Source organism: Danio rerio, chromosome 22 (assembly GCF_052040795.2).
Source record: "Danio rerio strain M-AB ecotype USA chromosome 22, GRCz13ab, whole genome shotgun sequence".
Lineage (NCBI taxonomy): Eukaryota > Metazoa > Chordata > Actinopteri > Cypriniformes > Danionidae > Danio > Danio rerio.
In genome coordinates this window covers 16,983,644-17,006,721 of record NC_141042.1, presented here as the reverse complement: position 1 = coordinate 17,006,721, position 23,078 = coordinate 16,983,644, and the positions used below count along the sequence as shown (strand labels likewise).

Genomic DNA, 23,078 nt, shown 5'->3' with positions numbered 1-23,078 from the left:
TGGTAATTATACGAGCCTCCAGCGTCTCCCTATGACGCCTCAGGCTCAGGCACAGATTCTATAGGGAATCCCTGCACGTCTAAATATGACGCTAAAGGGGTACCCTGTGCGTCAATAACTGACGCCGAGGGTTCCTGACCAAGCGTCAGTATGTGACGAGTTGGGAGTGAGAATGTGTTGGTTTATTTTAATTAAACAGCCGAACATGCAGAACATACTTGATTTTTACACTGGGAAAATGTATTAGAAAAAGCCACAATAAAAAAAGCAAACAGCAGTTAACACCAGAAAAAACAACGTTTTCATTATTTAAGCATAACAACAAAACTTTTTATATTTTAATGAATTGAAATCATGTGTTGTAGGCATTTTGGTCAGTTTTACTGCATTAATGTAGGCTATTTAAAGCTGGACCGACCGACGCAGTTCACATGATGCATGTCGCGTTTGTCTAATTTATTATGCACGCAAAAACTTACTTGTAAACCAAATATGTTGCCGGATTCTTTCATGGGCATGAGAGATAAAGTGCTTGAAGTGCTTCGTCGGCCTGTGGTCGTTAACCGATGCACAGCCGACGTTTGTTGAGCTGGAACAATAGAACACACGACCGAACGATCATGCGTATGTTTGGCCGACCATATACCGATGTTAGAATTAAAGGGGCCGACGTGTTGACCTTCGGCCGACGTCGGCCCAACGTATGTGTGCTGTCTGGGTAAGATCTGAAAACATGGATTTTATTTTTTATTTTCTGTGAATAATAATATTCTTATTTTATGTTAATTTTGGTGGCAAATCAAAAGGTAATCATTTTGAAGTCGGTGTATAATGATTCAGTTAAATTTAATTTTGAGGACGTAGGTTCAATATTTTAGTATGTTATAAATTCCTTTATTCATTTTCCTTCGACTTAGTCCCCTTATTTATTAGAGGTCACCACAGTGGAATGAACCACCAACTATACCAGCATATGTTTAACGCATAAACTATAAATTAGCTTTCAATTACGTAAACATTTACATATAGTAGATTTATTATAATAATAATGGTAAGCTACTTTACATAATATTGCCTGGATGATGAATAGACAGAATGCTGACTACCAACATATATTTAAAGCATTATCTAAATTAAACTAATATCTCGTAAGTATATTTTATATTTAGGCATTTTGCATATTAGTGGCAACGCTTTGTTCTTTTACTTCAACAAACCAAAACAACCCGTGCTGCTGTTTATCTGCCCAGGCGCGTGCGTGTGTCTAGACGCTCGAGGACCCGGATGTGATTCCGCCGGGCAATGGCGGCTGAGCGGATCCGGGCTCTGTCCCGCATGTAAACAACACGTAAAGCGCTCTCCTTTGTCCAAGTAAAGCTAAACCAGCCGCGGTCAGGAGCATGAGATTATCGCACCCCACTCATCGACTCATCTGAGCAGCAAAATGTCGATGGAAGATCCGTTTTTCGTGGTGAAAGGGTGAGTTTCAGGGCTTAGATCGGAGACTAGGGGCGAATATAAGATGTCGAATTAGACACTTTCAGGAATCAGATTGGAGTAACGTTAATTATTTTAAACTTTACGTACATTAGCTATTTGACTTGTCCTACGTTGATACTCGGCACCATTTAAAGCAGCTGTTTCGGTAAGATCGTTATCGTGTTGTCATGGCAACCATAATTATCGATTTTTTTCTCAAACGCTTCATAGCGTTAATCGATATTTGTGTCGTCTTCCCTTTAAAGTGGTATTGTTTTGGGTTGCCAGACATCTGCGTTTTGCTATAAGTTAGGATTTACAAATATGTAACGTTACCATGTTTGTCACTTTTTGGGGATACATATTATGGTATGCTTTTGGATAGTAACGTAATAGCATAGTTTTTTCCATGTCAGACATCCAAAAGCATTGCATTATCATAGTAAAACCTTTCAATTCAGTTCATCTTTTATTTCTATAGCGCTTTTACAATCTAGATTGTGTCAAAGCAGCTTCACATAGAAGATTATAGTAAATTGAAACAGTGTCAGCTTATTTTTGTGTTGAAGTTCAGTTTAGTTCAGTCCATTCAGTTCAGTGTGGTTTAATTTTTACTGCTGAGAGTTTAAACACTGAAAAGCAAATCCATCGATGCGCAGCTCCACTGCTCCCAAACCATGCAAGCCAGTGGCAAGGGAAAAAAACTTCACCAATTGGCGAAAGTGAAGAATTAAAAAAACTTGAGCGAAACCAGGCTCAGTTGAGCACGACCGTTTCTCCTGTGGCCAAACGTCTTGTGCAGAACTGCAGTCTAGGCGCTGTAATAAAGTGCGTGCATAATTATTGTTTAATTGTACCGATTTCACACTTCTTAAGTGTTGATTGTATGATATTGGAAAAATCTAACATTGCGATATTTAGTTATTCTGCGATATAATTATCTGATTCAGATGATTCTGCAGAAAAGTGCATCTGCAATAATTATAATAAACTATCCACAAGCATAGATCAAACAATAAAAAAAGATAAATAAACAGTGTTTTATCATTTTTACGTCTAACGTTAACTTACAAATGGTAAAATTTTTTATGCCTCTGGTTTTAAAATCCTACTGTCCAAAAAAACATGAAAATGATAGATTATACTACAGACTCAACATTGCACAACCTGCGATGTGACTATTGCGAATGACTACATTGCGATATTGATGCTGAAACGATATATTGTGCAGCCCTAGTATTGATATTGTGTATAATCATTAATAAGTTACGTGTAATTTTTTAACAAGCACTGGGGGTGTAAGATAATTATATTTAGATGTGCATATTTATGAAGCAGGTTTATTTTGACATGTCAAAACGAAGGGACCAAAAGGAGGTGTAACATTGGGGAGGAAAAAAAAAAAAAAAAAAAAAAAATATATATATATATATATATATATATATGTATGTATGTATGTATGTATGTATATATATATATATATATATATATATATATATATATATATATATATATATATATTTTCCCAATGTTACACCTCCTTTTTGGGCCCTTCGTTTTGTATATATATTAAACGACCAAAAGAAGATCACAGCATTAATAAACCTGTAAAATTAAGGTATTACTATTGAACGACAAATACTAACTAGGGCAGGAGGAAGACAGATACATAAGCTGTCCTTAAAAGAAATCAGTATTGTATAACACTTCAGCTATTGGTTTTTATAAAGTGGGGATTTATATTATTGGGGGTTATCTATTGTAGTTTCTCATCAAATATTCTGACCAATCAAATACTCTCTAGTGTCTGACATACCCACCCCCCTCAAGATGCTTTTCATTTGCTTTATCCATTGATGCATCTTTTTTGAGATCAACCACTCTCACTGGCAGAGCTGTGATTAAAAACGAAACACTCTTGGATGTTTTTTATAAAGGAGAGGGGCTACTCTATGTCCCACCCTGTCTTCATGATTTGTATTTCAGATTACAACAAAGAAATCAAATTTAAAATGCTAATTTTAAAGCACTTCACAGCACCTTTAATTTATCACTTTCTATAGGATTGCGTCCATTATTTTTGACTTTTTAGTGAGAGTTGCATCTGCTTAATGATTATACACATCAGACAGTCTATTAATATTTAATTTAATGACAATTATTATAAATAATAATACTAATAAAACTGATTAATAATAAATTAAATGTAAAATATTTTAGTAGTTTGCTAAGAATTATGTATTTGAGAATTGGTCAAATTCTCTTTTGAACAAAACAATTATGATCATATGTTTATAATTTTCATAATTATCTGCACACTTTGTAGTATTCTTGTCTACATTTTAATAGGTCAATTAACCTTGAGGCTTAATTGAATGTATTTGTCTTAGAGAGGTGCAGAAGGCTGTAAACACAGCTCAAGGTCTTCATCAGAGATGGATAGAGCTGCTACAGGATGCGGGTGGAGCCAGCAAGGAGGAAGTGGACTGGACCACCAACGAATTACGAAACAGTTTGAGGTCCATTGAATGGGACTTGGAGGACTTGGATGAGACTATCAATATCCTTTTAGCTTAAAGTCGTCATTGTTTGGCCTTGATGCTGTTTATATGTTGGTTGTAACCTTAACCTTGTGTTTAAGTATTGTGGAGGCCAATCCGAAGAAGTTCAATCTCGACGCAATGGAACTTGCCAAGAGGAAAGCCTTCATCACTAGCACACGGCAGACAGTCAGGGTGAGCTGATCTGACCGACTGAAAGCACATTTACAACTAATGTTTTAGCATCCACAGTAAAGCCTCATGTTTTAAGTCAAAATAAAGAACAGGTTATATTTTTATTATGACGTCTAAGCCTATGATAAAAACTAAAAAGTACTTTTCATTTAAAAATCTTGGTATGGATTTGGATTTTAAATTTGAATGGACATAAAGGTCAACGGTCAAACCCAAAATAAATGTTTCTGTTTCTATGAAAGCCTGTAGATTCATTTTAACGCTATAGACGCTGAATGTTTTGGTTGGAAAAATCTCATTTGACAATTATATATGCTTATAAAATACAATCATAATTTTAATGACCTCATCTGGCGACATGAACTGCAAATATATCTACATTGCTATTATCAGATGCCCTCTTGGTGACTGTTTTCTCAATGTTTTTTTTTTCTTTTGGCGTTTATTTTGTTGTTGGTGACGCTTTCATATATGTGAAGAATGAATTAAATCTAAGAATAAATGATTTTTTTATTAAAAGTTATTGACTGCAGTTCACTTTACAACCACCAGTCGCTAACACTTATTAAGAATAGCACTTTTCAAAGCAGGATATATTCTGATAAAAAATGCTGGAAATAAAGTGATCGTGAAGTTTATCATTGCTATTAGTCATGATTGTGGGTTGATTTAAAAACAAACAAAAAAAAAACATTTAGAATAAAAAAAACATCATCATGGTGTTTGTCCTTAATGTAATAGGCCTGGACACTATATAATTATTTTATTTCTTTATGATTCAATCAAAAATATTTAGTTTTAGGGAAAAATTAAAATACACAGTAATTAAAACATAAAAGTAAAAAAACATTTCCGCTGACAAGAAAAAATTCTAGATGTGCAATACATGACAGCAGATCAGAGAGCACAATGAATAAGTGTGCAATGGAAAGTGTGGTAACTGCATAATAAGTCAATAGTTTATGTTTTTCAATCCAAAGTATTTTATCATCATTCACAAGTTTTTTTTAATTAAACGTTTATGATTTATTTGCAATCTTTTACTTTTTTATTGGTGTATTACATTATTCCCTAAAACTAAATATTTTGATTGAATAATAAATAAACAAAAATAAGTCCATAGTACACCGCCATTTATAATAGATTAATTTATTTTGCAGGAGATGAAAGACCACATGACCAGTCCGATGGCCATTACAGTGCCTGAGAAGAAAAATCGACAGGTTTGATATTAAAACCGGATTTAGTTCTGACCGTTTTTGTTGTATTTTTAAATTGACAATTTATGTTCCCTTATCAGACTTTAATGGGCGAAGGTGGATCCCGGGGCCCAATCTGGCAACCGAGTGGTGAAAAGTACACTAGACTTGACAATGAGCTGCAGACGGCAAATTCACAGTTCATTGAAGAACAACAGACGCAGCAACAGGTACTCAATAAAGCGGTTCACAACACTGTAAACTGGTTATTAGTGCATAATTAGCATTTTTGGCAATATTGATGAGCATTTATCAAGAGAGTAAACTGTTTGTAATTATGTGTTCACATGGCAGCTCATAGCAGAAAAGCAGGATGAGCATTTGGAGTTGGTGTCAGGAACTATTGGTGTATTGAAGAACATGTCTCAGAGAATCGGACAGGAGCTGGATGAGCAAGCTGTGTGAGTTATATTAATATTGATGAAGCAGGAATTTATATATTAATATATAATCTTATTAGAAATATTGTTAAAATTATTTTTGTATATTATATATAAATGAAAAATGATTTCTAAAGAACAGTGTTTAATGTAACTGTGATATGAAAAGTATTACATACTCTTCACAGTATGTATGGATAAATAAATAAATATATATAGTATTTTTATTTATAATGTTTAGTGTGTGTGTGTGTATCTCCCTCTCTCTCTATTTATATATACTTTTATTTAGGAATTAAACATTACATTTCTATGGTTTACAAAAATATGCAATATTTGAGAAAATCTAGTATATAAAAATTTTTGATAGGTCATTTTTATCACATTTTTTGATTTTCACTTGTATATTGTTTAAAATAGTAAATGTTTATTTCAATAGTTCATATAAACTATATGAAAATAGTTCATATATGTAAAATGTATTTATTTTTTTATATTATATTTTATATTTTAGTAATGTTATTGTATTATATGCAAATGTTTATATGATGTATTTACAGTGCAGTTTATTAAATAATATGATATCATTTCTGTAGATGTATTACTTGCTTTGTTTACCAAACAAGTGGATCTAATTGGCTAAAAATAAAAGTTAAAAAAACATTTTTTTAGTTTATGATTTAGGTTTTTAGTTATCATTCTCCATCAATCCAAAGATTTATTTTTTTTTTTTACAAAATATTTTATGCTGAAATAGCAACAAAAAATGTCTGCATATTCTGTAAAAAGCAAAAATGACTTGAATATAATCTTATATAAAATATATGCTGTGTAAAAATGACTTATACTTCATTTATATAGCAGAGCTATAGTATTGATATTTTAGACTTTACATGAATACAGTAAACTATTCTTGTTGTTAAAAACCTGAACACAACCTTTTAAAATGAACAAAACTGAGCTGTTCTGGCTGAACCCTGACAGATGTGTCTAGTCATTGCGGTTGAGTTAACAGACCTTTTCTTGAATGGACTGTGTGTCTGGACTGTTTTCAGAATGCTGGATGACTTTTCACATGAGATGGACAGCACTCAATCCAGACTGGACAACGTCATGAAGAAACTGGCTAAAGTTTCTCACATGACCAGCGGTGAGTAATACAGCACATACGCTTCATTTCACTCTTGCATGGTTAACAGTGCACTTTAAATCATTCTCAAAATACATTCAGAAGTCACTGAGCTGAAACATCAGATTTTCATTTTTGACATCCTGTCTGACACACTATTTCACTTTTTTCTAAAATGTGACCCACAGTACTAGTCACTTATACATCATCTGAAAGCAGAGTAAATGCGTTTTGAATTGCTATATGCAAGGCTTGAAATGATCTTTTTTGATCACCGGCCACTGTGGCTAGTAGTTTTCCTACATTACTAGCCACTCTGCATTTTCACTAGCCAAAATTTTGATGTTGCGAAAATAAATTTTATATGCATAAAATACTATTTAAATTTTGGACTATGTCCCCATGCCTCCTCATTCATTTCAGTTTTTGTGTGTCGTGTATGAGCTTGCTCAATGAGCATGGTCAAAAGGGTCATGGTTTCTTAGTGTTATATTGCAATTAGTTTTTATTTCAGATGACTTTTCAGAGCTCAGAAATAAGGATTTACCAAATTTAACAATTATTATAATTATTTGGTAGCCACAAATTTTAAATGTGTCAAAACAAGCAAAATATAGCTGTATACTATACTTTTTATTGAACAAAACATTTCATTGCAAAAAGCAATTGATTTTTTTAACAAATAATTATTGTCATGTACCTAAAACTATGCACAGTAATCTGTCCTGGCTAAAGGTTTCTCGGATCACCAGTTAACTACACATAAATGGAGAGTTAATCTCCCATTAAAGCAATATTCTAAAAATGGTAATTAAACCATGTTAACAAAAAAAGAAGCAAATAAAATCGTAAGCAAATAAAAGCAGGTGAAAAACATATCGTGTGATAATGAAAGGATGATCACATGCACATGGTTAACTTTAGGCCAATAAATAATCTGTTTAAAGTGAAAGCAACCGAGAACTAGAGCAACGAGAATTGAGTTTTGATTTGTTTACTGTATGAAATTTACTTAATGTTTTCATAGATCATGATTTTTCCTAATACACAAATGATTTTGGCATAAAAGAACAATTTGGCTTTGGCAGAATCTAAGGCTGGTGTTTGTGGTCCAGGGTCACACATTTAGTTGGTTATAGCAGTTTTAATATATGTAAAAGTGAAAACTGTGTCAATTCATAAAGTTGGCACTTTGCATAGAAAGAAATCCACCCTGCATTTCCTGTTCAGAGGACCCTTGGATTTCCTGTTGTAGCTAAAGGTGATTGGCTGCAGTGCCCCTTATAAGGCAAAGCATAAACAGGAAGTCCAACTTCCGGACCTTTTCAAAGGAAAGGTTTAAGGGTAAATTTCACCAGAAAACTGACACTTGTATGTCTCGATTACTATGTATGTGTTTTGGCAGTTCATTGAAATATTGGTGTCTTTATGACAAACCTTCAAATGGTATTTTTAAAGAATTTATCATAAGCAAAATTTTGGGGGGAGGGTATTTTTCCTAGTTATAAAGTAATGAATAAATAATTCAGTCCTCTTCTCTGTTATCTTTCCAATTAATTTTCTTGTTTTAGTTTATTCAAGCTGTTGTGTGTTTTTATTGTTGTTTTATTACTGATAGTGCCAGATTTAACAAACAGGGCAAATTTGCAGCAATGCGGAAAATGTATTTACTTTTATTCATCACAATAAATTGTTCAAGAATAAAAGTAAATACATTTATAATAAAAAAACGATTATTTTAAAAACTATTAACTTTCCTTTTCATCAAAGAATCTTTTGTAAAATGTATAAAAGATTCCACGATACTGTGAAGCAAGACAAAAAAAAATTCAGCACTGATCATTGTGAGAATCATTATTAGTGATTTTGTACCAATAATGACTGATCATAATATTATTATGATTTCTGAAGGGTCATGTGAACCTGTAGTAATGATGATGATAAATTCAGCTAAGAATCATAGGAATGATATAAATGAAATTTCAAACCACATTTAATATGTGCAAATATATGTACATTTAATGGTGCAAAAAAATTAAGATTCGAGCAGCGCAAACGTTAGTAAATTGCATTGCACAATCTTCTCCGATGCAATTTGCGACTTCTACCAATGCATTCAGTAAGGTTGGTCGCAAAAACAGCTGCGTCCACACCGTTAAGTATATACAACGAGGGAAATAAGGATTAAACGTGTCATCATTTTTCTCAGAAAACATATTTCTTAGGTGTCGTTGACTTGAAATTTTCCCCGGATGTTGGTACAACCAAAGAAATCCATATATGCCAAAAAACACATCGAATTAGTTTACAAATGAAGTTATGCGTAATAAAATGGAATGACACAGGGAAAAAGTATTGAACACATGAAGGATGGGAGGTGTAGAAAGGCAGTGAACACACAGAAAGCTGCTGAAATCTCTCTCGAGTAATGAAAACATCATCTTGGATGTCCTCAGTGTGAATATTTCAATAGTATTTTATTATATATTTGTAGTATTGCTTTAAAAAATGACTATGTAAATAAAATCTATACCCTTTGCTGATCTTCGCAGATAAACGTCAGTGGTGTGCGATCGGCGTTCTGCTCGCCATCCTGTTTGTGGTGATCCTCCTCTTCATTATTCTGTGATCAAACCGTCCTCTCATGGATCTTCACTTCAACTGAGGTGCTTGGAAAGACAGAACAAACTTTCACAAACAAAACTCTTTCTTTCCATATCTACTTCATTATATAGTAGAGCCGTTTTTTTTGTTTGTTTTTTTTTGTTCCTATAAACAGCTCAGACTGAAAACGATGCGCTTTAAGCATGGGCTATTTTTCGCAAATGCATTTCGGTTTTGCAGTAATGCAGTCTGAATCATTTTATATGTCCTGTAGTGTCGTAATCCAGGGTAATCATTTCTTTAGAATGGACCATGAGTTTAAACACTTATCTAATGTATTGTTTTTCTTTCTCTAGTATTGAAATATACAACATTTCCTGAGCACTGTTTTAATAGTCAGATTAAACTACTGTAAATAATCAACACTAACTACAAACTTACTAAACAATGGAGTTTAACCAACCTGATACTGTTTAAGCGGGTATGTTACTGATCATACTAATGCAAATTAGTTTGTTTTTTCGTCTAAGTGTTGCTTTCTGTGTACTTTGTTTACTTTTTTTTACATTTGAGTTATCGATAATTCTAAAAAGTGAGGTTTACTCACACAATACTGCTTCGAATCGTGTTTTTAACAGAAATGTTTATGTAAAACACTAAATTCAAACATTAGCTGTGAAATAGTGTGCTTTTAGTAGGCATTGAATACGAAAATTGCACGACAATTGATTACTTCGTAAAATATCCGGATCACTTCAGATGAAAGTGGATTTTGGATTAATTTTAGTGTTAAATGAGAACTGAATGACTAATGTTTAGGTAGTTACGTTCTATGAGTTATGGGTCACTAACTAGTCAGTGCCTTAGCACAGAAAAAGGCGAAGTTACATTTCATTTCACAACGCCGGATACTCGTGAATGAACTTACTTTCACTGCTCGGCGATTCATTTCAATAAATGATTAGCTTTCATATTTTCACGCGCTGTCATTTTTATTTACATTACTAAGTTAAATGGAAACGTGTGAAGCAGCATTCAGTGATATAAAAAAAAAAACAGTGTTTTTGTTTGCTTTTTGACAGCGCAACACTACTTATTCTGTGTAAAACACAAGTGTGTTTGTTGAAATAGATATTTGTTTTGTTTGTGTTTGGTTTGACTGATTTCTTGGGTGAATCACACAAACAAGTGTTGTATTTTGCCACAAACTCAAAGGAAAACGTGACATTTGCACTAGAGAATTGTTTTCACGTGATATTGACATGTTTGACTGCTGTGAATAATGTTATAATGCAATATGCTGGTAATTACATTGCAATAACACTGTAACAATGAAGTAATAACAAAATAAGTTCATCTGGGCGGTTTAATTAATCAAACTTGACCTTTTATGTTTGTTTAATTGACAAAAAATGGTTAAATTGCCTGTAAAATACAAAAAAGTATAATCTTACAATTACTTTTCTTATGTTTTTAATGCAAAATATGACTTCAGTAGATTTGTGTGATTTACCCTTTTTACAAAGTAAATTTGGTTCGATCAATTATACTTTTCTTTCGAAGTCAAGATGAGAAATACAGCGAATCTGCAGTGTTTTTATCTCTCCAACATTTTTGTTGGCCCATATAATAGTGTTCCAGATGATTCCAGTCACATGACTGAGTACGCGAGCTCTGATTGGTTCGAAGTATGACTGATTCCATTATGCAATTTTACGATACAAATAGTGACACAATTGCACAATGCCGGCACTGTTGCTGAGGCGCAGTGACGGAGCGGAGAGATCAGGGTTGTTAATGGACTCATAAACGCTGTTCTTCCTGATCGCGTGAGTTGTACGTGTTTGTTTGCGGTGTTTGTTTACTCCTGTTTTTTATTTTTTTATTTTTTTACCCCTGATCATTTCACTTTATCCCTCAGAAAACTGTCAAGTCACCCATGTACCCAGAATCCCTTAGTCTGTCACTGTGTGAAACTCTGAGCCCCAATAAATAAATCAATTCAAAATGATGCCTGGATTGATGCTTGAATATAAAAGAAATTAATTAAGACAAATAATTTATATTATTGCATTTATATTTAATGTTTTTATGTACATATACAGTTCTATTCAGAATTATTTGTCCCCCTTTGAATTTTTTTCTTCTTTAAATATTTCCCAAATGATGTTTAACAGAGCAAGGACATTCTCACAGTGTGTCTGATAATATTTTTTCTTCTGGAGAGAGTCTTATTTGTTTTATTTCGGTGACAATAAAAGCAGTTTTTAATATTTTTAAAAATATTTTAAAGTCAACATTTTAAGCCCCTTTTAACTGTATATTTTTTCAAAAATCTACAGAACAAACCATCGTTATACAATAACTTGCCTAATTACCCTAACCTGCCTAGTTAACCTAATTAACCTAGTTAAGCCTTTAAATGACACTTTAAGCTGTATAGAAGTGTCTTGAAAAATAACTAGTCAAATATTATGTATTGTCATCATGGCAAAGATAAAATAAATCAGTTATTAGAAATGAGTTATTAAAACTATTATGTTTAGAAATGTGTTGAAAAAAATTCTCTTTATTAAACAGAAATTGGGGGAAAAAATAAACGGGGGTGGGGGGGGGGGGGGGGGGGCTAATAATTCTGACTTCAACTATATATAATTATGTATAAACAAATGTGTGTCTGTGTGTATATTTAACTATTTAAATAATATATTAATAACTTAATTACATTTATCATATTTTGTTTGTGAATAGTATTATTACACAACAAATACAACAGTTAAGCCTGTTTACTAAATATTTTAATGTATGTAAATATTTGTTTACATAAATTCTTGGTAAATTTAAAATTTATTTTAAAAATGTGAAATATGATAAATATGCAATTTATGTAAGTAAACATATATTCATCGATATTAAAGAAATTAAATATATATTACATACACACACACACACAGACACAGTTGATTAAAATAATAGGTTTATATAATGTAATATGTTTTGATGGTGACATGTTGCTCTGAGTGATCTGTTTCCTATATGCTGAGGAAGCTGCTGTCGACTGAGGTCTGTGAGAATATGAGTATTGATTATTGTGCTAACGGTGATGGAGAATCTACTATTGATCCAGTAATCCAGCAGGAGGAGCTGATGATGACAGGCCTCTTTCTGAATCACTGATTATTCCAGATCAGCACCTGAGACCCACAAACCATCAGCAGTGAGAAGCATTCAGCCCGCCTGCACACTCACATTATATTATAATAATAAATTACACCGCACAGTATACTTCTCATTTTGGTCCCAGTGTTTGTCTGTATCATGATGTGAACCATTAACAAGTGTATAATAAGCAGTGTTGTTTATTATTATATTTATATATTATTATTATTATTATTATTATTATTATATTATTATAATACATATAAAAATGAACATCTATTAAAAAATTAAAAATGTTTTAAAAGAAATTAGATGTTTTGGTGTTATTGTACAAAATGTAATTAATTTAATCCAAAATCTGACATTTCATAATTATACATGAAACTTTTGTGTGTTTAATATGTATTTTGAAAGCATTTTTGAAAATGTCAATTTTATATTATAACATTTTTATAGATTTTACTTTTTTTTGTTCTTTGCCAATTATCACTATTAAAGTATTTGTATATTTATTATAAAATATAATATTTCAATAATGCTGTGAATATTATGTAATGTATCCATTTCTGCATATATTATCATCAATATACTTAAAGGACCAAATTAATGTTCATACAAAAATGTAATCAAATTAATAAAAATAATTTGTAAAACGTAAAACTATTCAAATAAGAAAGTGTACGCACAACACGTCAAACCTTGAGGCGGATGGGTTACAGCAGCAGAAGACCACACTGGGTGCCACTCCTGTCAGCTCAGAACAGGAAACTGAGGCTACAATTCACAAAAGCTCACCATAATTGGACAAAAGATTGAAAAAACGTTGCCTGGTCTGATGAGTCTCCATTTCTGCTTCAACATTCGGATGGTCGGGTCAGAATTTGGCATCAACAACATGAAAGCATGTATCCATCTTGCCTTGTATCAACAGATCAGGCTGGTGGTGGTGTAATGGTGTGGGGGATCTTTTCTTGACAGGTTTTGGGCCCATTAGTACCAATTGAATCAAATCATCTCACACTGGTTTCTTGAACATGACAATGAGTTTACTGTACTTTAATGGCCTCCACAGTCACCAGAACTCAATCCAATAGATCACCTTTGGGATGTGGTGGAACAGAAGATTCGCATTATGGATATGCAGCCAATAATTCTGCAGCAACTGAATGATGCCATCATGTCAATATGGACCAAAATCTCTGAGGAATATTTCCAGTACCTTGTTGAATCTGTGCCATGATGGATTAAGGCAGTTCTGAAGGCAAAAGTGGGTCCAACCTGGTTCTAGTAAGGTGTACCTAATAAAGTGGCCGGTGAGTGTTTTTTTTTAATTAATAAAATGTATTATTTTTCATGCTGCCTATTAAAATGTTTATATGTTGTTGGATGGATTTTGCATCATTTATCAATTTCATATTTTCAACTGAATTAAATATTTTTAGAATGTTTATTATTAATACTCCATATTTTATTTATGAATAATAATCAAGAAGATCTGTAACAAACTTAAAATGGTAATATTAGTTGAGACATTCATATCCCGGTGGATTATAATACTGGTAAACAAGTTTACATATCTTACAGAATTGAGTGGTTTTTGTAAGGGGTAAGTGGAAGGAGTATACAGAATGTACAGTGCCCAAAAGGATGGTAAACCAGACATGCGTGTGTGAGTACGTGGGTGTGCGTGCGTTTGTGTCTGCGTGCGTGTGTGTGTGTGCGTGTGTGTGTGAGAGTGAGAGAGAGAGAGAGAGAGTGAGAGGCAGCAGGTGCAGCAGGGTGCAGGTTTGTTCGGGACAGCTGAGCCCAGGCTTGTCCTGTGGGGATGGTGAGTTTGGGGGAGGACGGGGACAAACAGCTGAGCTCACGACACGAGCACCGCAACACACGGCATAAACCCGCACTTGAGAGCCCCAGTCAAGGTTGTGAAGGCCTGTAAACCAAACTTACCCTGTGTAACAGCATCCGTGACCATCCTGAGCTCTTCTTACTCCGTGTTTACACCGGCCGGTACTCATTCCTGTCAGAAAAAACCGCGAACGCTTAAATACGTCACAAACAGTCCAACAGCATCACATGTGGACACTAGCCGGGCGGTCATCCTCACATCCTTCCTCAAATTAAATCTTTTTCGTGTTCATAAAAAATAAATAAACTCCAAATGCGAATCCATGATGTTCGAACTGACAGGTACTCGTAAGGGTGCGAATTACAGTGGGACTGAGGGGGATTGACCGCCCAATTAATGCTTGATTACCCCTGAAGGATGTCAAAACAAGATGTATGGGGGGTCAGCCCTTTAATACTGAGAAATAGTTCACTTTGATCTGTATTTTAAATAATAATGTTAATAAGTAACAGATAATATAAAAATACATTTGACCACCCCTATAACGGTACATACCCGAACGACTAAATAACTCAACAGTATGAAACTGGCAGATCTAGAGCACTGATAGTCATCAAGTGTTCACAAGACAGAAATAGGAGTTTGTTTCTACATATAGCCTAAAAGTAAAGTCAAATTAGACGCAGTTTGTGTAGTTTGACCTACAGTAACGTCTGATAGCTAATCAGAGGATACTGTAGGTCAGGATACACTAAATATCCCAAAAACACTGAAAACTTCAGTTTTATTAATAAACTAGATGTAATAAAAATAAATACATAAATGACTGAAGCATGTATTACACAAAATAACCAAAAAATGTTGATGGTGATTCCCAGAGATGGGTTGCGGCTGGAAGGGCATCCTACTGGATAAGTTGGCGGTTCATTCCGCTGTGGGGACCCCAGATTAATAAAGGGACTAAGCCGACGAGAAAATGAATGAATGCAAAGTGAATTAACTAAAAAGTAACTTGTTTTACAATTTTAAAAAGAAACTCTATTAACTAATAACCAATAGTAACTAATAGTAACTAGTAACTAATATTATTACGTAACTCACGTTACTTGTAATGTGACCCCAACGCTGTTTGTTTCTTCTGAAAGTCATGATAACGTTATTGTAGAGGTTTTCTTTTTTATTTGAGCAAATTAGAATGTAAAAAAAAAAAACTGTAATCAATGACACCGCTATGAATAGTGTGTAATGAAGGATATAATTGCTTATATCCTAAGGGCATTTTCACACCTTTAGACCGTTGCTTTGTACTGATCCAGGAATTAAAACTGTTCCATTGTTTCATTTTCCTCATGGTTTGTTTCACGCTTACAAGGCAATGTTTATAAATAGACCAAATGTGCCGTTAAAGTCATTATTTGATCTGGACTATTGTTCTAAAACATTTTTCTGGCCAAATTTTAATAAGGCACTTTACATCGTCTCCAGGTTAACCTATGATTCATTCTGAGAGGCATTAGAAACAGTAAAGCACTGCTATTTTTCCCACACAGAGTACATCATAACATTTGTTTGTTGGTCTGTTGTGTTTCTCACCACAAGTGAACTGATTCATAGTTAATTTTAAAACTGGCTGAAGACCAGCTCAAGTGGTATTGGGTGTTTTTATGATATGCGTTTGCGTATGTGAGTGTGTGTGTGTGTGTGTGTGTGTGTGTGTGTGTGTGTGTCTGTGTCTGTGTTAGTGTCCAGGTTGGAATCAATCATTGTCTAATCAATAAGAGTGGACAGGAGGGATATTGACCAGTACACACACCTCCTCCTTACCTCGCACAGACAGCTGGACAAACCAAGACCTTCATAAGGCGCGGATCAACTGATGTATTTTCTTTTTCGCTCTCCACTAAGCAGTAAAGACATATGAAATCCTTGAGGTGTGATATGTGGTTAGCAAAACATCCATTCTACTGAGAAAGATGTTTAGATGAACGTAGATGTAGAAAATACACACAACTAAATTGACACCTTTGAGAAACTGAAGTTAATATAGTAACAATAGGGAACTTCAGCAATATAACACTTGCAATAAAATGAGTAAATTTAATAAAATATGTCAATGGATTTCAGCTTTAAAGCTTTCCTCGGTGCACAAAAACACAGAAACATTGTAACACACCACTAATGAGGGTGTTTGGACAAACCCTGCAGTTTACCATTTCAGTCCTCGCCCACCAAATTGATTGACAGTCAGATATTAACATGTCTCCGTAGAAATGCGTATTATAATATCAACAAGACAGAACGTGCGCAAAGCAACTGGGATTAAAAGATCTGTTGAGCCTTCTGTGATCATCACTCATCATCAAATGTGATCAAGAAGGACTTTTACAAGTTTAAAACGTTTTTTAATTGGTGCATGTTTGTAATAAAGTAAAGATGGTAAAATCACTACAAAATTTGTCACCACAGCCACTTGTCTGTAAAAGAAGATGCTTTAATCTTAGTTTATGGACATTAAATCAGGTTTATTCTGTACATTAACATAACGGATATCCAAACAGCAGTGGATATTAACGTGTATCCTGTCACAGTTGGCGTGCAAAACCAGTGTAAAGTTAAACGCCCAAGCTGTGTGTGTCTGTGTGTGAAATTTGTAATGACAATGTGTGTAACTCATCGTTGCAGAAAGGTTTGAAATAACTCCACAACAAATACATCAAATAATCATTGGGAACGTTCTTACTGTAGTATTTCTCAGAAACGTTACAAGAGATCTGCTTCCTTCATGTCTGTCACTGTGCTGTTTATCTGAAGCTGCCAGAGAATGAGGCACACTCTAACAGGCACATGGGAATGATGGGCGGTGAGAACATTTAGCATTAAAGGCAAAGGCAGCAAACACAGCTACATTGTGTTCAGAGCAGCAAATCCAATATTCTGAAAGGTATAATAAATAATCTGATAGATGTTTTGAGCTGAAACTTTACAGACACATTCTAGAGACACAAAATCTTTCTGGAGACAAAAAATTTCTGGAGACTTAAATCTTAAAAAGGGGTAAAATAGGTACCACTTGAGATGTTTTCATCAACCCTACCACAAATAAAATGGTGTAAATGGAGTCTTAAACATCTCGAGCTAGTCAACTTTCAACCACTTCGAGAGGTAGTCTAAAACAGACCAGTTTGCTTTTACCAGTTTGCTTTCAACAGTTCAGATTTGTCTAAAATCTGTAATACTTCGTAGTTCAGCATATACAGGAAGAAAAAAAACATGCACTCCCACAAAAGCCAGTTGTTTTATTTGATAGGAACACATATAAATAAATGTAACAAAATACATTAGACTGGTAGCCTTTTGCGTAGCATGTACCGTAATACTGATCTCCTTTAGGGCAGCACGCTAATGGTGTGGGATTTCACTGTAGAGGCATGGCAATGTGCTGGCTCATGGAGAAATATCCAATCAATTTACTAAAGAGCTTTTCAAGCGGATGATCAATGCAATGCAGCGTGCGCACTGAGCCGGTGCGCGCTCTAGGAGGAGTATATGAAGCTCTTTTGATCGTGTACAGTATAGATCTGTGTACTCGTCAGCAGCATAGAGAAGGTACTAGAACCCACTATGAAAAGTCTTTGAATGAAACTGAATGTTCTGAAGAAGTTAAAAATCGTGCTTCATTATGATAATACTTGAGTTTAGCTTTTGGTGCATGAAATATTCTTGTCCTTCATACGTAGTTATGTGTCATATTCTTTTGTAACAATATAATTTAATAGTATAGCATTCTGGTCAGAAAACACTAAATGAATGTGACTAAATCAGGTTTTTGTTGTTTGTTTTTCAATGTACTACTGTAAATTAAACATAAAGGCCACAACAAGAATGATAAATATATTAGCTTTAACACTAATGAAGGAAAACGAAGTGAAAATTGTAACACGGACCATCGTGCAAAATGCTCCAAATGGCAGATTATGGTTATAGCTACGGCTGATCCGATAAACTATGTTATATCAAACCATCATAAAAATGATGTCATTAATAATGATAAGCTCTGAACATTTTTACTTTTTTACTCTATATTGAATGGTCTCAAACTCAATTCCTAGAGAGCCACAGCTCTGTATAGTTTAGCTCCAACCACCTCAAACTCACGCCTGCTTAATAGTTTCTAGTAGTCTTGAACACCTTGATTAGTTGGATCAGCTGTGTTTGATTAGGGTTGGAGCAAACTGCAGAGCTGTGGCTCTCCAGGAATCAAGTTTGAGACCTATGCTGTAGACTGTTGTGCATCATTACGCAAACAAAAAAATAAAAATAATGCTGTAAATCAATATAAACTGTATCCTTCAAATCACAGATCTCCTCTAAATGAGGAGTCAGGAGTTATGTAAAACATTAAATGTGACTGGAATTAAATGAATAGGATAAAATTTTTAAAAATAATAATTTTTATGCAAACTTCGCATTTTTAAAGGATCTTAAGCGTGCAAAAAGTGCGGTAACTCATATAGTTATCATCCTTGGTGTGAACACACCCCAAACACTGATTCAGTGTTTGAGTTAGTCCAAAAAAAATACCAGAACAATATGAATGAAACAAAACCATGATTTTTTTGTGTAATATGTCCCCATAACACAGCTCTAAAGGGCGGTAAAAAGTAATACTGCCTTTCACAAAAACTCATCTGACCTTCTTTTGATTACATTGAGTGCAGTGAAACATCTGGTCTTCAGTTAGCGTTGCAGACGTCTGTGTCGTAGCACACGGATGGAAGCGGTGCTGTTTTGAGTCATTAAACGGGTCACCAGGTCCAGACTGAGTCCCGCCACCTTCTCGCCGTTCACCTCTAAAATCTCGTCCCCGACCCCCAGCAGCCCCGCGTACAGCTTCTCCATATTGCTGTCGCCCATTTCTTCAACATACACCCCTTAAACATAAAGAGAGTCAGTTATAAAGGGGTCATATCATGTTGCTAAAAAGAACAATTTTTTTGTGTATCTGGTTAAAATGTGTATACAAGCTTTATAGCACATTATTTTTTACATACCATACATTGTTAATGCTTGTTTCGACCTATCCTTTCTGAAACTCGTCAATTTTTATAAAGCTCATGAGTATTGTGCTCTGATTGGCCAATAGAAATGGTATGCCCCTTACCATATATGGAATAACAGCTTTTTAAAAGCAATATTGATTGATAGGTGGTAATATTTTCAATTTGAGGCTGAGTCTGATCCAGAAAATGCAGATGGTCAAGCTGATTGATCAAACTTACAGTTTGACTTTAGCAGATTGTAACTGGTTTTATTTTACAAATAGAGTAGTTTTGCTTTCGCCATGAAACACACAACATCTCCACAACATGTTCTAACAGCATTAATTATAAAGTGGTACCTTGTTAATCGCTTGAGTTACGTTTTGAAAATTAACCCGCAAGAGGCAAAATTCGCCAACTAGTCCGCTTTATTTACAATTATTATAGATGTTTTAGGCTGTAAAACCCCTCACTACACACGTTATTCACCTTCCGCAGACAGACATTAACATTTTACACTTTTCTCTTTTGTTTAAACACTCTCAAAGTTCAAACCTTCGTAGAAAAATAAGTCCAGTATTATAGAATGATACCAAAGGTCAAAATTTATTTGATCTTTATTTATTTATTCTGTTATGGCGCCCTACAGCTCCATCACCTCTACCTTTCTTTTATTGTCAAAGATTTATGTAAATTTGGCAAGCTGAGCGCATTCTGTACTGTACAGGAGGCACGGCACGAAGGAGACTGATTGACAATGGTCTACAGCCAGTCAGAACGCAGAGCACAATGCAGTAATGAGGGTCTGTGCTGTAGAAATAAAGCATGTCAAATTGCAAAAATAAATCAGCAAAACTGTGAGGCCGCAAAAAGTGAACCGGGTTTTAGCGAGCTACCACTGTATAACGATAATACAAATTGCACCTTCTTTCTTTGTGCATACTTTTGTGTGTGTTTTAGAGATGCACTGAGTTTTCAGGTGCTAAAACCGTTCGACAAAACCAAAAATGTGAGCCAAAATAAAAGCCTATGCTGTCAGTAGTGTTCAGTGCTTTGTTTTTTTTTTACAAATCAATATTATTTAAGATTAGTTAAATTCAGAAAGTCTTTTACTTTATATTATTTAATAAAAATAAATCACAAAGTGTTTTTTGTCTCAGAATTCTTAGTTTCGATTTTCATTTGGATCAGTTGGAACAGTCTGTGAGTTGATGCACCGTTCCCACACCGTGAACGTAGATTTGTGGGGGTGTGTTTGAAGGAGGACAAGTCTCTGGGTTTGAGTCTTTGCAAATTTATAGATCATATACCGGCAAACCAAAACATTTTCAGACACCAAATATAATTAAATGTTTTTTTTTTTACCTAAACACTATAGTTCATTTGTGTAGATGAGTTTAACAAAATAAAGTAAACCCTGACATTTATACCCCAAAATTCCTTTTACAGTCATTAAACATCAACAGGAAGTGAAGTTTCAGCGAGTCTCGGAAAATATTTAATTTGAATAATTTTAAGATGATTGTAAGCCATTGTATATAGAACCTTTCTATTTTTAAGTATGTGATACTATTAAGATGAATTTGTTTAATTTTGTCTATTTCATTCTGAGTTATTGTCATTTTTCATTTGCATTTTCTAAACTATCCACTTGTTAATTGTGACGTCACGCGAATCAGCTTCCGGGTCCAAGCGCTGTATCAAACTGTACGGGTATCAAACTGTATGACTCATCAAATGGTAATTATTATGTGTTTACAAAGAAATGTAATACTTTTGAAAATCACGATCGCAATATATATACATCCATGCCTAATATCCGATGGCCAGAAATTCATAAATTTTGTATAAATTGTTAACATTTTGGTGTTTGTGATGCAGCAAGTCCAGAGACTGTTGTGTACACCATGATTTTATATCAAATTACTTTAATGTGTGATACGTCATGACTTAACAAGCGGATTGCAAATAAATTGTGATAATGTAAAAAATGTATCGCCTATGTGCATGAACTTGTAACATACAAGTTCAAATACAATGGAAAACATGAAATCACACCTTCACCCCTTTACACGTTTAGGCTGCCAGAGACGTGTTTAAACAAGAACGAGTCATTCACCTGAGTCTGGCCTGCCTTTTCCTCTTGAAATGAGAAAGCCGAAGGGTCCGTTCGGGGGTCTGGAGAGCTCCAGCAGGATGGTGCCATCAGGGAAAGCCTGAGCCACACGTCCCACTGGCCGAACCGCACTGGGACGTCCCACATCCTCCACACTCAAGGCACGCTGAAGATCCCTAAAACACACACCAAGAGACAAATGCAGTAGAAGTGTTCATCTGACAGATTATATGGTCTGTTCATTATTATTAGCTGATTATATCGTATTTGAATTATATTTTTACAAGAGTGGATCTTAATCCTGAAAAGCTGTATGGTGTTGTATGTATCAGTTGTTTTTTAAAATCTGCGCTATGCAGTTTCCAGCCTGTTATAAGTTGTTATTAGGTGGATATATATTTATGTATTTACAGAATATATACAGGAATCACAGAGTAAATGCATTTTAAAACCTTTTTAAGACTCTTTCCATACATTTTAAGACCTTATAAACTACACAGCATCCTGATATTCGCAGATTAAATTCAGGAAACTTTAGCATACAGTCATACATTGCATAATCAAAAATGATATCATATTTAATACCTTGCAAAATAGCATTTAAGATTTTTTAATGATTTTTAAGGGCCCTAAATTTTTCTACATTGATTTATCAACTATTAAAACTTTTTAAGACCCCACAGACACCCTGATTTAATCTTTTAATAAATCATTCATCAGATGCTTTAGCTTAAAAACATTTACATATTAAATTTTTTAGATTACATTTGACCCATTTAGATTTATTTACAAATTGTATTTTGAAATGTCATTTACAGAATCCCAGACTTCCCTCTCCTAAGACACTTCCTCCAGCTCCTCCAGAGGGATCCCGAGGCATTTAATTTTTTAAAAATATTTGCCAAATTACATTTAAAAGAGCAAGAATCTTTTTCATAGTATTTCCTATAATTTTTCTTTTTTTTTCTGAAGAAAGTTTTATTTCGGCTGGAATGAAAGCAGTTTAAAATGTGTGTGTGTGTGTGTGTGTGTGTGTGTGTTTGTATATATATATCTATAATATTTATATATAAATATACACATTTACCGGTCACTTTATTAGGTACACCTTGCTAGTACTGGCTTGGACCCCCTTTTGCCTTCAGAACTGCCTTAATCCTTTGTGGCACAGATTCAACAAGGTACTGGAAATATTGCTCAGAGATTTTGGTCTATGTTGACATGATAGCATCACACAGTTGCTGCAGATTTGTCGGCTGCACATCCATGATGCGAATCTCCTGTTCCACCACATCCCAAATGTGCTCTATTGGATTGAGATATGGTGAC

The 23,078-nt window shown here is 34.2% G+C and overlaps 2 protein-coding genes and 1 long non-coding RNA gene across 18 annotated transcripts in view; 1 reads left to right on the top strand and 2 right to left on the bottom strand.

Moving 5' to 3' along the window:
- The window catches only part of LOC147838485 (uncharacterized), a 49,639-nt gene extending 39,988 nt beyond the window's left edge, over nucleotides 1-9,651 (bottom strand). Inside the window, exon 1 of the long non-coding RNA XR_015521863.1 lies at nucleotides 9,516-9,651. This is a non-coding gene — a long non-coding RNA (uncharacterized LOC147838485). The remainder of the gene's footprint in view (nucleotides 1-9,515) is intronic.
- stx6 (syntaxin 6) lies at nucleotides 1,287-11,597 on the top strand. The gene is given in 8 exon segments (NM_001017879.2): nucleotides 1,287-1,479; nucleotides 3,870-4,039; nucleotides 4,120-4,214; nucleotides 5,375-5,437; nucleotides 5,515-5,643; nucleotides 5,768-5,874; nucleotides 6,909-7,003; nucleotides 9,535-11,597. Coding segments are annotated over 8 exon segments (771 nt in total). The 5' UTR covers nucleotides 1,287-1,444; the 3' UTR covers nucleotides 9,612-11,597.
- Nucleotides 11,598-17,870: 6,273 nt separating this feature from the next.
- Nucleotides 17,871-23,078, bottom strand: part of si:dkey-121a11.3 — a 32,890-nt gene continuing 27,682 nt past the window's right edge. For 6 of the 16 annotated variants that reach the window (XR_015521830.1, XR_015521836.1, XR_015521831.1 and 3 more), the window contains 3 exons: nucleotides 21,753-21,925; nucleotides 18,865-19,525; nucleotides 17,871-18,715 (listed from right to left, as the gene is read on the bottom strand). Coding sequence is in view for 5 of the 16 variants with exons in the window: in XM_087304145.1 (XP_087160271.1) it covers nucleotides 19,332-19,525; nucleotides 21,753-21,925 (367 nt within the window). In the remaining 11 variants the exon portion in view is untranslated. Of the gene's footprint in view, nucleotides 19,526-21,752; nucleotides 21,926-23,078 lie in introns of all 16 variants that reach the window. The other 10 variants (XR_015521833.1, XR_015521839.1, XR_015521834.1 and 7 more) reach the window with 2 other exon arrangements.